This window comes from Lonchura striata, chromosome 11 (assembly GCF_050655825.1).
Source record: "Lonchura striata isolate lonStrDom1 chromosome 11, ASM5065582v1, whole genome shotgun sequence".
Classification (NCBI taxonomy): domain Eukaryota; kingdom Metazoa; phylum Chordata; class Aves; order Passeriformes; family Estrildidae; genus Lonchura; species Lonchura striata.
In genome coordinates this window covers 6,233,490-6,249,409 of record NC_140713.1, presented here as the reverse complement: position 1 = coordinate 6,249,409, position 15,920 = coordinate 6,233,490, and the positions used below count along the sequence as shown (strand labels likewise).

The window sequence follows — 15,920 nt, the reverse complement described above, 5'->3', positions numbered from 1 at the left end:
CTTATTTGCTTAAAAAAATGAAATCCATTAGGTAGAGCAGCCTTTGCAACAGGTACTGCTCTTCTGGAACTGTTCAAACATAACCCAAATATATTTCACACCCAAGCTAAACTCTATTTTAAAGTCAGTTTTGAGTCTTCCTCACTAGTTCGACTTGCAAATTAAGAGTACACATTTTGTTAGGAAACATGAGAAAACAAGAAATAATCACAAAAAGAAAAGCTAACTTTTACAGGTGTATACAACTCTGATTTGTTTCATGCCCCCCATTCTCAGAGCACTAAATGGGAACCCTTTTGGTAGCAGAGTAAGAAAACCACTCTGTTTCACTGGTTATGAATAGCTACAAAAGCCTCAAGCAGCAGACTGCACCAGGACAAATACACTTGTCATACAAGATCTAAGGAAATTACATTGCTGTTAAGTTAATTTGAAGGTTGATGCCCTTCAAATACTCAATGAGACATCAGCTAAACAAGGAACAAGTGGACAGCTTGTTTCTTCTTCCTTTCTCTTGTCACACCCACAGAACCCCAGAATGGTTTGACTTGGAAGGGAACTTCAAGATCCTCTCATTCATGGGCAGGGACACCTTCCACTGTCCCGGGCTACTCCAAGCCCCATCCAGCCTGGCCTTGGGCACTGCCAGAGACCCAGGGCAGCCACAGCTGCTCTGGGAACCTGTGCCAGGGCCTCTCCACCCTCCCAGGGAAAAGATTTTTACTAATATCTAACCTAAACCTACTCTCTGTCAGTGTGAAGCCATTCCCCCTCATCCTGTTGCTCAAGGACCTTGTAAATAGTCTCTCTCCATTTTTCTTCCAGGTACAGGAAGGTCACAATTAGGTCACCCTGAATCTTCTCTTCTCCAGGCTGAACAATCCCGTGCTCACTGTCCCATTTTGTTTTGCATAAGCTCCTGCTCTCCAAGCCATGCAATCTCATTTTTCCTGCTTACAAACAACTCTATTACAAAGCTTCCCAGATGTGACAAAACTTTGTGAGGAACAAAACATGGATGCAATACATGGATCCTTCTCACATAAAGCACTCACACTGGTGTAAAACAAGTTCTAAAATTTGTTTTCTAGGTAGCAAGTATAAACAGAAATAAAAGAGTGCTCTTATTTTATACTATAAAGATGGTGGTATAAAAAAGTTTGCTACTTAAAAATGGCTGTGTATTTAGCTCCTCTGTTAGTAAAATAGCATTTCCCTTTACAAATGCTAAACCCAATAGTTTTCATTAGTCGTGAAAAATAAGCATTCATGTTAACTAAACAAGAGCTGGGCAGTATGTGTATGCTGGAATAATGCATCACTACAGAATGCCACCAGCTTGATTTTGTAGAAGAAAATTATTATGTTGGACAGCATTGGATTTAATTTCGATTTCTGGTAGACTAATATGATAAGCTTGGGTCAAGCTTGGGTTAGAGAGAAGACAAAAAAAACCCCAGCCCTTGACTCAGCTCTAATTAATATACATTTTACCTAAGAAGAAATAAATAATTTCAGCTGGAAGACAGCATGGCCATTCCTCTGATCCTCCAGCATTTTTCTGTCAATTATCTAGCTTCTGGCTCTCTGTACAGCAAGGGTGACACCACAATTCAACTTCAGCCAGACAATTTGCCACAACTTCTGCTCTAAGCCCAAGAGAACAGGGTGGAATTGTCATCACCTTCAATTTTACAAATATGCAAGAAGTTCTGCTGAATAGTAAGACTGCTATTGAACAAAGTTCTTCAGGACTTGTAGAATTCATCACAGGGCAGTACCTTATCCTTGGAAACACAGGAAGTCTGGAAGACTTACACACCAAGATCCATATATAATAAACTTATTACTGACTATCAATTGTCTTGTTACCCCAGCACCATTTGCACATGCAAATGTAATGCCAGTCTTGTCCTTGTTTATAAGTTTTGTAATCAATTCAGTCATCAGAATTTGGGACTGTTACCATAATATACCTGTAAATCTAAAGTAATATCTGCTAAAAGTAATAAAAAAACACAGCTAACACAAGCAGTAAACTTAATAATGCAGCGAACTTCCAGGAGAGTATTTTGACTGGTGAGACAGGACCACTCCTCTCTGAGGTGCAAGTTCAGTACTAACATTTTAGGTCACTGCAGTAACTGTAACTTCAGAAAAATCTTGTACTCTGAAGCCAAATCCATCTTAAACCAGATGGCAATGGTCAAAGCATTTTTCTGGGTACAAACAGACCTGTGGTACACGAAAAGTCTAAAAAAAGTGCCTGTTATCTGACGTTCTACATGTATTGACAAAAATGTTTGCACTCCTTCTGGCTCACAGCTGTAGCATTGGTAACTTGATGCAGAAAACGATTAATGAAACAACTCTGCTCTGAGGAATCACTGTTGCTTAAACATTGCTTCATCATTACTTCAGGTACCACATTTATAGCTTTTCCTTCTTTCCACTTACTGACACTCAGATGGGTTAGGAGCTATGTGGAAATTTAACTTAAAAGTTCCTGTTCAAGTGCCCCATTTCTCAGTGGACTGTGTTATAAGAAAGCAATTTAAGATAAGATTGTTGCTTTTGGATCCATATTTTTATGTCAGGCATGATAAAATAGAAAACTTACTTAGACTTCTCATCACTGAGACTCTGCCTTAGCAGTAAAATATTTAAGGACTTTGGCTTTGCTGAAAAGGTAAATAAATGAACTTGCCAAACAAAGCAAAATCCTTTTCATTTGCTTTTCATTTTCAGTAATTATGATAGTAAACTACCATTTAAATATTTGAAAAGAAACCACTCCTACTGAGTAAATACATAAATATTAGTGTGGTGACAAGAACTTATGTAGTGCAAAACTGTTTTTTTATAGTAGTCACTAATATACGATGCTGGTGTTTCAGTTATTCTGCTACAGGTTAAGTTCTGGGGGATTTAAAACCTCTATGGCAATGTTAGAACCACATAACATACACATCATAGGATGTACATATTTCATTATTCTGAAGAGAAGGATCCTATAGCTTTTTCTAGAACTCCACCTGCTAACAGCCCCCATATTTAACTGCATTTAACTCAGAAAAGGATACAGGTCGAAGTGCAAACCTCAGCCCAGCAAGGCTCCTGTTCCAGAGGACACTGCAGGCGTGGGGGTGGCAGCACCAAGGCCGTGGCTGCCACAGGGGAAGAGCTGTGCCTGTGCAGCTCCTGCAGGGCCGAGCACTCGCACAGCTCCTGGCCAGGGCACACCAAGCACTGCCCAGCCCCGGGCCAGCCCTGCTGACAGGGGCACACAGGGGCTGCTGGTGCCATCCAAAGGCTCCTGGTGTGAGTATCAGCAGGTCAGAGACTTCCCTTGCACGGCTGGTGAGCACATCTGAGAACAGATTCCAGTGGGTGCTATCTAACCTGATCTGGGGCCTGGATACATGCCCAGACATTTATGGTGTCTGGTTTATTCATTATTGTGCCATATTCTTGGTTGGTGATGACACAAAAATTTGAACCAAGCTCATCTTTCAGGATCAACCTCAGCTACTTGACTTTTTAATTTAAAAACATTTTTTAGGCAACAGACTCTGATATGCAGAATACCCCTGACAGAATGGATGTTAAGGATCTTACCCTCCCTGCCTTTCCTTTAAACCATCTCTATCATTAATTACTAGGTGTTGACTCAGATATTCCTAATCTCGATCTATTCCTACTATCAGCTATATGGCCTGTCTTATGTTCTATTTAATGAAGCTTTTAAAGAAAACTAGAGAACTCATAATGTCTTTAACTTACAGTTTTGACTTCTAGATGACATAAATCAGGGTATTTCCTAAAACTTTATTTTAAAAGATTTAGTCATGCTTTGTTCATTGAAGCTTATACGGACTAGTTTAGCAAAATTTAAAATTTCAGTGACTTTCTAATCACTCTTCAACAACAGTCGTCTCTGAAAAAACTTAACTATGTGCTGGCTAAAATGGAAAACTCCACTGCTTATTATTAATACCCTGGTACTATTGATTACAACAATTAATAAAAAAGTTAATTAAAATCATTAATTAGAAAAAATAATTAGGAAAGTTATATAATTACCAGCAAAACAGACACTGCTCACAAATTATGCTATTTCTTACATTAAGTAGTACCAAGTCAGACATATCAGAATTTGTTACAAAGCAATGCAACAAGTAATAGCTGAACAGCATAATTTTTCCCTGAAACAGTCTCAGTGGAAAATATTTTCAACAGTTTATTAAACAGGTTTACCATTGAAATAATCACATGCTGCCCACTGAAAAAAGGCTGCACTAACTTAGAAGTGTGAAAACAAATGGAGAGTTCTGAGCAAGATAATCCTTCCAGGTACATCTTGCTACTGCTTTCGCTCAAGTCCATTTGAAACAGGTTAATACCAAAGCAAAGTAAGTCAGACTGAAATCAGAGTGGGTTTGCACTGCCTTAAGTAAAACAGTGCTAGTCTGGCTGTGAAGAAAACCTGAGTATTATGTCTTGTCTCTGCAATAAGACCCCATGTAGATGGGGCTTCCTTTTGTTTGGTAAGAATTTAAATGCAGTTTAAACCTGATTTATGCCGATTTGGTTTAAACAATATGCAGAGTGGTCTGAATACTGCCTAAATGGATCAAGATATAAATGCATCAAAATGGAATTACAGAGAAAAAAACATAATCTTCACCTAATCAAATTAATTTTAAAATGTGTTCTAAGGATTCCACTTACATTGTCTTTATGGCACTAAGAAGCAAGAAGGAAACTTTCAACTGGTAGACATTCTATGAAAGAAATTGAGCTAATCTTTTTTTCTTCTTAAATTAGAAAGCAAAACAGAGAGTTACAGAATGAAGACTCCAAAATATTCATGAAGGAGAATGTTCAGGAATTAATACCCTTTCCTAGTTTTCTTTCTTTCCTCTTCATCCTATTATCCTTCTACTGGTACCTTTATTTTGCATTCCAAGAGCATTTCCCAGAGTTCCTTCAATGTTTTGAATAGTTTTTTTTCCTTTAAAGGAAAGATTTAGAAGACTTCAAATTACTACTTTTGGTACTTCACTTTTTCTCTCTGACTTCTGTCAGTAGTGTCACTGTTCAAACTGATTAAAGCCTGAACCATTATCCATTGTCAGAACATAATAATGGTATTAACAGCTGTTTTGCTGGGATGAAAAAAAAAGCTCTCTGGCAATCATATCATTAAACAAGTAATACAAGCTAGAAGAGCTGCAGGTTTCTTGGGTGCCCTCTTGGAGCTTTTTAAAACACTACCTAGCACCACTTTACTATAGGCCACAAGAATATCTGTGCAACAAAGGTCTTCAGGCAATATTCAAGACACAGAAATCATGGAATCACAGTTTCAAATCCAGATTATTATTGAAGCTGACAGTATTTTCTTCATCAGCTTATACAAAACCTGGAAGAAACACAATTTCTCTCTGAGCTACGGGTCATAAGGACATGTAAGAGTAGCCCAGCTGGCAGTAAAGTTTTGAAATTTTTGTTGGCATTGATTCTAAACTTTTAATTTCAAATGACAAAACCATGCCAGAGACAGTTTTTCCAACCAACCTTTGATACTATAAAATGAGTTATTTTTTTCATTTTGGCAGTGCCAATATAATTTGAGATGTCAGCATATATCTAGTGCAGAAAAAAATATGAACAATCTTAAACCAACATCTTGCCAGTATCATGCCACACTCGCCTTTGCGAAAGAAAACGTTTTTACTAACTAAATTTTAGTATTTATGTGAAAGTCTCTAGAGCTTTAGAACCCCGATTACTAAAGCCAGAGATATTTGTCATGGTTTCAAACATGCAGAATGAAATTCCACTTCAGAGAGAGGTGCGATGCCAGCAAAGGATGCGTTTTTGTGAGCGGGCAGGGCAAGAGGGCAGGGCCAGGTTGGAGAGCGGCAGCCAGGCCGAGGGGCTCGGGCAGTGCCCGGGCAAAACCAGCACTGCAACCCCAGCCCCGCAACCCCAGCCCCGCAACCCCAGCACTGCAACCCCAGCCCCGCAACCCCAGTACTGCAACCCAAGCACTGCAACCCCAGCACTGCAACCCAGCACTGCAACCCCAGCCCCGCAACCCCAGCACTGCAACCCCAGCACTGCAACCCCAGCCCCGCAACCCCAGCACTGCAACTCCAGCACTGCAACCCCAGCCCCGCAACCCCAGCACTGCAACCCCAGCACTGCGACCCCAGCCCCGCGACCCCAGCACTGCAACCCCAGCCCCGCGACCCCAGCCCCGCAACCCCAGCACTGCAACCCCAGCACTGCAACCCCAGCCCCGCAACCCCAGCACTGCAACCCCAGCCCCGCAACCCCAGCCCCGCAACCCCAGCACTGCAACCCCAGCCCCGCAACCCCAGCACTGCAACCCCAGCCCCGCAACCCCAGCCCCGCAACCCCAGCACTGCAACCCCAGCCCCGCAACCCCAGTACTGCAACCCCAGCCCCGCAACCCCAGCCCCGCAACCCCAGCCCCGCGATCCCCGGGCACCTCGGACGAGCTCCCCCGGGACCTGCCCGGCTCAGCCCTTGCCCTGCCCGCCCCTGGGGCAGCCCTGGCACCGCCGCTGCCCCACAGCAGCTGCCCCACAGCAGCTGCCCCACAGCGGCCACCCCACCCGCACTGCTGCAACGCCGCTGTCCTGGCTTGTAAGATAAGCATGTATTCAATTGCCATCTGTTGGAGGTGGGGCAGTTTCCTTATCTCTTCCAAGAACAATGTTTCCCTCCGGGGAGATCTCTTCTGTTAATGGACCATTGAGTGACTCACTGCATGACTGGTAAAGTTCCATCATCCCATGGTGAGATGCTCCGCCCAGAGGGAGGAGCCAAGCATTCCTACCTGCATAAAATCAGCATTTTTGGGACAGCAGGGCAGCCCTTTGCTGGATTCCCAGAGGAGCAGCTTCTTCTGTCCTGGATCCCCAGAGGAAGACCAGGCCCACCACTCCATCACCAGAACTTCAGAGAAAACCCCACCCTTCTACAGAATCACTGCTTCAGCAGCATTTCATCTGCCACTCCAGGAGGAGCAGCCACCATTTAACTGGACTATTACCACAACCTGACTCCTCAGGGTGTCAGGTTTCTGACTCTATCACTAGTTTTGTTTGTACTAATTGCATTTTTTTAAATTTTTATTTTTAATTGTATTTAGTTTTTCTTCTAGTAAAGAACTGTTATGGGAATGTTATTCCCATTCCCATATCTTTGCCTGAGAGCCTTTTAATTTTGAAATTGTGGTAATTGGGAGGGAGGGGGTTTACCTTTTCCATTTCACAGGAGGCTTTTGCCTTCCTTCACAGACTGCTGTCTTTGCAAACCAAGACAGCCGCCCATACCACCCCTGGCTGTCACTTCCAGAGTTTCCAACGGCCGGGAAAGAATGCCCAGGAACACCAACATTGATGCAGCAGCAATGCATTTAACCCCAGCTCTGCTCACTCCCAGCAGCACAGCACCTCCAGCTCTCAGCTCAACAGCCCTTTCTGCCTGCCACCAATTGTTCTCAGAAATCTCATTCTCCCTTTGCATACACTTGCTGCATAAAAAGCCCAAGTACTATTAAAATCCTGCCTCTTTTCCTGCCAAATCACTTGATTACTCCATTTCATTTCAATACTTGCTTGACAAATCCAACTCTGGAAACACTAAGGCCTGGTCTAATGTTTACAAGAACTCATTTCAGCAAGTCTTACTACATAATCAAAGAATGAAATGAAGACAAATAAAACTCATCCATGTACTCGGATTTTTTTGACTGTTACATACATAAAATCTGTGTAGCTAACGGGACTCCAGAATACTGCCAAGAGGGAAACAAAGCAGGAAGAACAGGTCAATACAAAAGGACTTGCTAGATGCATTTTTCTGTATACCTTACCTTCCAGTGCACAATTATTACCTGCTAATGTGTATATCCAAACAAGTTGGCTAAAAAGAATGGCATCATTTTGCTGAAATTGCTTTCAACTGATGGATATTTTAATCTTTCTAATTGATTTAAGTTACAACCCAATCCTAAGGCATGAGATGCCTTAAGCAAAGGACAGTCACTCATTTATAGCAAATTAAGGTACTCTTAGAGTAACACATCACAGATTCATGGGAAATTATTTGATATTTTTTAGATTATTGTAATTTAGACAAATGAGTAAATAGTCCACTGAATCACAGGATAGAGAAAATGATTGGCAATTACCTTACTTGAAAGAATGCTACCAGAACAAAATGGTTAAGTAGCACATTTCTAAGAAAGTGACATTTTACAAAAAGACAAAGGCATATATTTTCCACCAAAATCTAGAGCTGCTGTCATCAACAACCCAACAAAAGCTACAGCTACCTAAAATGGAAATGAAAATGTAATGTATGGAAATATTCTCTTATAAAATCTCCTTAGGCTTCACATGTATTAATGTATTAGTTTGCAAACATTAAGATCAAAGGCGAAGCAACAAATATATCCTAAAAAGTTTTTAGTCAGATTTTTATTAACGATATACAAGTAGCAAGGCATAAAAAATTAATATGTTCAAGCCTTGAAATGTCAAGTGTAATGATCTCTAGCTCTGCTTACCTCCTTTGCTTTTTGTTTCAGTCTAGCTTGCTCTGGGTCTTCTTGCCTTGAGCGACTCTACATGTTTAAAAAAAATGGGGAAAAAAGGTTAACAGATGGTTTAAGAACCCCTCATCTGTTGCAGTAAGTTAAAAAATAGCAAAGAAATAGGAACAGGAATCAAGGTATCAAACATGGGACACTTGAATTGACAGAAGTACAATTTCAAACCCATGAGCCTCATCCAAAATGAGGTTAAATGCTCAGCTGTAAATGAGATATAGTCAAGATTTGAATTAAAACAAAAAACAAAAAACCAAAAACAACAACCACAAAAAAAAAACCAAAACAAAACAAACCAAAACAAAAAAAAAAAAAAAAACCAAAAAACCCCCAAAAACCCACCAAACAAAAAGAACTCAACCAAAACCCAACCCAGCCATGTTTTTGTCAATGTGGAAATTTCCATACAGGTTTAGATTTCAATGATTTAATACTAACCAATTCAAGCATCCAAGAGCAGAAGTTACACCCTTTCCATTAACTGAGCTTTTAAATTTATGTCCTTACAATCACATATCTTAAAATTTACTGTTTGCAACTGAGTTTATATTTAGCTCTTGGTAGAGAACATGAAGAAAACCATTGTAAAGATGCCCTTCCAAAAGGTAAATCTTCATAATAAAGATGTTATTGTTCCATATGAGCTCACTTTGAGTACAGCATAGAAATACACTCGGTAAAACCCATTAATGCACTACTAATAATATTAATATTGTCAATTTTAAAACTGGATAAATATCACTAAATCACAACTTTTGTATTTTCCTCCAAAACCACGAACAGCTCTAAAAGCAGATAATGTAATTACGATAACAACCTGTAACATTTCTTTAGACATAGAGCATTTTATAACCACATGTCAAAAAAACATTAAATTTGTATTTGTGCTCACTATACATTCTCAGACTGATGGAATTCAAAACTCAAGAGGCAGATAATATACACACTATACTTTTACAAATGTGTGATAGGCCAGCATTCAGTAAATGTTGCATAAGAAGTTGTAAGAAGCTCCAATAAAACTCGTGACATCCATGGAAAATTGTTGTTCCTGATACCTGAGAGATGGGGTAGTTCTACTTGAGTATTTCTTTGAGATTTAAAGTGATATCATTTACCCAACTCCTAAAGGAATGTCTGTGCCTTCTCCTATCTGTCATTCTCTACTTGTTGCTATGCTGAAGGCAGACCTGAAACTTGAAACAATATTCGTTTGCAAACTTATGTATTCTCAGATTTTTTTCCAGTGTTTAAATTTTTCATACTATATTCTGGTCAGAATTCAAAAATCCATTAAGAAAACCAAAGTGAGATAGGTTTTAAGGTCTTGCACTTAAAAGGGTCATGTACTATTTTTGATACACCTGGAGAGTGCCTTGGCTTGATTTGGCACAGAATTCCATATCCTTTCTCCTGTTCATTTTGTGGGTTGGCTGGTTTTTTTTGAACTGGGATTATTTTTTTTCAGCTAATATAGTGCACCTATAAAACACAGTGGTGATAACACAGAGTGACATTAAACAATAATGAGATTTTTTGATTTTTTGATTTAACTCTTCCACTGTGCACATCAGCTTCACCTTCCAACATCTACAAGTGCTTTTGTGTCTGTTGGCATAAAAAATTCTTGGAAAGGACATTGTCTGCAGCAAAGAATGCCAAACCAAACTGAAATCTGGGATAGTCAATAACCAAATCAGACTCTCGTGTTGCAGTTGTGCCAACCTAGAAAGAAACTCTACCCCAACACAGGCTGAGGTTCTAACTGCTGTGGCCAGACAAAAATAAAAATGTAGATAATGTGACCTAGTTAATGTTCAAAGGACAAAAAGGATATGTGGGTCTGACAGAGAGCTGGGTTTCTAATCAACATAGCAATTACTAAGATCTTAATTGTATTTATACCTATTAGGTTAAAAACCAAAGTAACAAACCCCAGTCAGTGAGCTGCTTATCTAGGAGATGGGCTCAGGTCATATTTATGAACTGAGCTGAACAAGGTCCTTGCTGTCATTTTGCAAGAACAATTCAATCACTGGAGCCTCAGTTTCTCCAGTATGATGTATGGAAAAGCATATTTAGCCCTTTCCTGGGTTTTTGATTATAAATTTATAAATGTACAGTGAACTTCTATTGCCTTGTGAGCCTCACAGTGAAAGCAGTACAGAAACACAAAGTACTGTTACACTACTGTATGAAGCTGAAAATTCGCCAAATGCAAAGTACAAGTTAAAAGCACGTCAGCTCTAGGAGGAAGCAGAGTGTCCTGAGAGAATCCAACTAAGACTTCTAATATTGTTACTAACTTTCTACAAGGAAATGATAGAATCCTGGAAAACACACCAGATGTACGTAGTGTTTGGGGACAGTGTAAGAAAAATTAAAGCAGGAGATGCAAAGTAACATTGCAATTTCCTGGGCTCCATAAGTGAAGGAAAAACTCTGCAAGTTCTAGGGAGTAAATAATACATTCAAAAGTTGAGGCTTTTTCTTTCTTCCCCAGAAACTGACCAAGTAAGAGCAGATCTGGAGTTCAGGATAATCTCAACATGAAAAAGCAAGTAATGTACTCTGTGTAAACCTGCAGCTTGTTCACAGTAAACATACCATAAACATTACTGCAGAGGTGAAAGCAGGTACTCAACTCCTGAACAATATCAAATACAGGAATCTTGTTTCAAAAATGAAGATCTAAAATACCAGGTGAAGTTAAATATATAACTCAGATTGAAGGTGAAGACAGAACTATTTTTACATTTAGAATAATGCAATGATTTTCTAATCATTGCTTGAATCCATTTCAAAGAGCTTTTCCGAAGAATCCAGGCTAGTTCTTGTTTCCAACAAGCAGAATTCAAACTTAACATTGGATGTATCACTACTACTAAAAAATTAAAGGAATTTTTTGTTCAGAAAAAAATGTAACAGATTTTTTAAAAGCATATTTGTAAGACTAAAATACTTTCCTGCTGGTTACCATGCCAGTAAGCTTTAGAAATAAAATCATCAGCATACAAAGGCTAAAATGAATTGAAGGACATGTATAAACATCAACTATCTCATTAATTCTTCACTTTATGATCAAATGTAAATTATAAAAGGCCTCACCAATGCTCATGTAACATGGATTAAAGCAAATATAAGCAAATGCAAATGTCAAGCTTAAGAGAGGTGCCTAAATGAGCTTTAGAAATGTCACTGGATTCTCTTTACACTCCATTCCACATGTGAACATTTCTCCCTTCCTCTGAAGAGTTTGCACAATTTTGCTGTTGCTCAGCTCTTGTAGTGCTTTGTCTACATGTCAACATCACCAAGCAATTATTTTACTATTTTACACTTTTGTCAAGCTACTGACTAATCATTCCCAGCTTTTTTTAAATTGCAGTTTAACATTTTTCTTCCAGTTAATTCATATTTTGGGTTTTCTCTTCCTTTCTCCTTTATCCTAACATCCAAATCTTAATATGCAGCACTTCACCTGTTTTGTGAAACATTCTTTTCCAAATCTTTTAATGCACCAATGTTTCCTTCCTCTAAAACTTTAGAAACACCCACTAATCAGAGAATCCACCAAATCAAATATTTTCAAGGACTTTATCACAATTCCTTTGCCTTCCCCTCCCTGTTCATCATGTCTAGATCTGTAAATAAAGCAGGCTGCATTTAGTGTATTTTCCTGTTGATGAATAAACACCTTTAAAGGCAAGCAAGCTTCCCATAGTAACTTTTGAGAAACCCAGGACTGATCCTAAGTAGATAATATACGTCTAAATATATTAAATGCTGTCTCCTACTGTGAATGTATTCAGCAAACCAGGTTTGTTAACCTTTCTCCCAAGCACTAGCTATTTTATTAGACCAGACAACCTGATATTTTAATTGTGAAGAACCAAAGTGCTTTGTGTTAGAGAGTTCTTTATCAGGAAACTGAAAACTGCATAGATCATATTAGGTCTATGGAAATATTGGACTTCCAAAGTATGAAAAGCAGTTTATGTTTAATGTGAGTATTCAAAACAACAGAAATAAGGGGCTTCATTTACATGCTACCAAACTCCCTAATGATCCAAACCTCAGCTCTTCCCTTGGCTTCTGTTAAGGCAGGAGGCCACAAAAAGAGACATCTAATTACACATGGAACAGTGTAGTTTTAAGGGTATTTCAGATTTCATAGAATTGTCTTAAATTAGAAAGCAACAGTGTTTTTAAAATTATAAGGGTATTTATAAACACACCATAGTTATAAACATGCACTATTTTCAAAAGAATTGGAGTATACTCTGCATCTGTGCAGATGGACAGATTAAAAGTACTTCTGATGTGTTTTATTACCACAATTAATCAATACTTGATTTATATTCAATACTTGATTATTAACATCAAGGCTGCACTCTTGCTACATTTTTGATCGACTAACAAAATTAAGTGTTCTATTTAGATTTGTAAGGACTTGAAAGTCTCAGCTTGTTACACCTGTGTTGGGAAATGCCTCACAGGGTCTCTCCTGCATTTGCCTACATCTGATCCCAACTAAGACACTTGCAGCTCTACTGCCCCATAGCAGTAATATATATACTGGAGGTCTTGAATGCCTCAAATTCATCTTTTTGCATTAAATATTGTTAAGAGTCACAACTGCAGGTGCTGTACTATCAAGAGCCACTGCTGTGCCAACAGTTTCAATTTTATACCTATTTTTCCCCATTGATGACATTAGAACTTCACCCACGGCTGTACCAGCTTATAACTTTCACTTTTAATTAAAGAAATTAAATTGGCAACATGAAACACTTTGCTTTCACGTTAGCTTTGTTAATAAAAAGTGAAAGTTAAAAGCATCACAGCTGAGGGTAAAACGCTGCTCAGTGTTACAGCTATGGTGAGGTGGAATGCAGAAGCACAGGTCTGAAAAATGATTTATATTAAAATCATTAAAATTGCAGTAACAAATTCCTAAAAATTCATAAAATTATCTCAATGTAATAATTCCCATTTTGCTCTGCTCTCATCAAAAGTGAGTTCCAAGTGCTCATGCAGACAAGAGGCTGCACTGAATCCAATGCTCTCAGTAGAGATGGAAAGGATGAAATGGAATGCCAGCTGAACTCATCTCAGGGAGCACAGTCATCACAGCACACATGTGGAAGGAAATCTGCAACACCAAATTTCAGTGATCTCTCCAATTAAAAAGCCCTTCAGCCTATAGTACTACCCAATCATCCATAAATGCTAATTAACTTCACAAACAACTCTAAACATAATTTTCCATTTACTTATGTATGTTTTCTTTTAACAGAACACATCATTTTACTTTGTGAGAGTTGCATTTAAGATCCCAGAACTTGACAGACTTGTGCTACTAATACATAACACTTAAAATAACAGACTAATAAAATGCATATATTGGAAATAAAATTTCAACACTAATTTTATAATAAAATTCACAGGCATTCAGCCACTTTGAGCCAATCAATTAACACACTAATTTTCATGTGATCCACTTTATCATAGATTATAACATAGAAGTATGATTCATTCATTTTTTTGAGAGCCAGGAAAACCCCAAGTTGTAACTCCTTATTATCACCACTCTCGCTCAAAAAAGAAAAAAAATCAGAAATAAAAACAACAAAACAACAACATATCAGCTACAACCTCCTTCCTGCTCCTTCTGCTGCCAGAAATACTTCCATTATTAGCCCAGAACCAGAACTTCATTCAACTTGACAGACACCACATGCATCTTCCAGGTCTTGAAGCAGCTATGAAAGCAGCAAAACACAGATTTATTATAGTAAGACTAGTGCTTTGTTGGGTTTGGTTTGGGTTAGTTTTTTTGTATGTTTGTTGTTTTTCTTTTTTTAAAAATCTGCACGAGACACACCATGTCAAATGCAAAGGTAAATTCCTCAAGTGATTTTAGTCTGGCTTTTGACCTTTCTGCAGCCTTAAGAGTCTCCTCAGCTGCCTGCACCATCCCCAAAGGCCCAGAGAGGATGTCTGGTTCTGCACACACCTGGCAACAACAGCCAGTGGCTCTCTCTGGCAAAACAAACCAGGGCCAAGAGTTGACTCTCCCAAAAATTTCCTTTCAAGAGACTGTGCTCCACATATGTGTTTATATACAAGATGGTCCCTCCTTGTGCTACTTTTTTTTTTTCACCTGTGATACTTATGTCAGGAAGGAAACCCAAAATCAGTGACAGCCAAGGCAGCTCAGTCCCTCCCTGCACAGCTTCTCCTTTTGACACATCAAAAGGGCTGGGGGCTTGAGACAGGAGCTCTTCCAGCAGCAGGAGGTGCCTGGATCTCACAGTTTGGAGACTAAGATGCCTTTTAACACTTCTAAAATAAAAATAGTTACTAAAAAGTAAATTAGAGAAAAGCTTTGGGCCACATGTTCAAGGCTGGTATGGGAATGCTGTGAAATATTTTGGAATGTTGTGGGACACTGTGAAATATGGAATGGAATGTCATGGAATGTTGTGGAATATGATGTAGGATCCCTGAGGTGCAGGAGGTCATTCTGGCTCCTGAAACAGGGTAGTTGTAGTTTCAATTTTTAGGTTTTTAATGTAAAAGAAATTGTATGCTGCATTGCTACTATAGCATACCATGATTTTTCCTTTCCTGTCAAGTTCGTCTTCCCCCAAAATATCCCACTGGAATGAGAACATCACTCACAATGCTTCTCGGCTTGTGATATTAAGTTTCTATTTCTCAAGTATTTCCCAGGCATGGGACATAAGATTTTGTAAAACTGTTTCATTTAACAAGCCAAAAACACTGCTATTTAGTTTCAAAGACACTCGTGTAGTGCCACAGCTGATTTTAACTATAGTGACTTTTCTCAGACTGTCATTTTTTTTTTTAATCTAACTTTGTTTTCCTTCTACCTTCTCATCTGATTTTCTTTCTCCTTCTCCCAAAAATATTTCCTGAAGCAAAACCAAGCCAATCTGAGTGCTTACAAATTTTGCAATAATCTCCTATTGTAACAATTGAAAATGGTTGCAGATCAACCAGAACATTTGTGTCAAGTATTTTTCTTTCTCCTCATTAAGAAACCCGTCCACCACCCAAAACAACAAAAACCTGACACTTTCTTTGGTCATCATTTACCTTTTTTTTTTTTAACCCCTTACTGAATTGGAATGCTAAATTACCAGATCAGTTTTAAGGCTTCCCAAAGATTCATGCTGCCTCTCCTTTACTTTCAACCTATTCCTTCATTTTTCATTATCTTCTCCATTGATTATCCTGTTAC

General features: G+C 38.8%; 1 protein-coding gene across 1 annotated transcript in view; it reads right to left on the bottom strand.

Moving 5' to 3' along the window:
• LOC110473819 (transcription initiation factor TFIID subunit 4) overlaps window positions 1-15,920 on the bottom strand; it is a 148,655-nt gene that overhangs the window by 63,792 nt on the left and 68,943 nt on the right. The window contains exon 13 of the mRNA XM_031505873.3: window positions 8,609-8,665. Within this exon, the coding sequence (XP_031361733.2) occupies window positions 8,609-8,665 (57 nt within the window). The remainder of the gene's footprint in view (window positions 1-8,608; window positions 8,666-15,920) is intronic.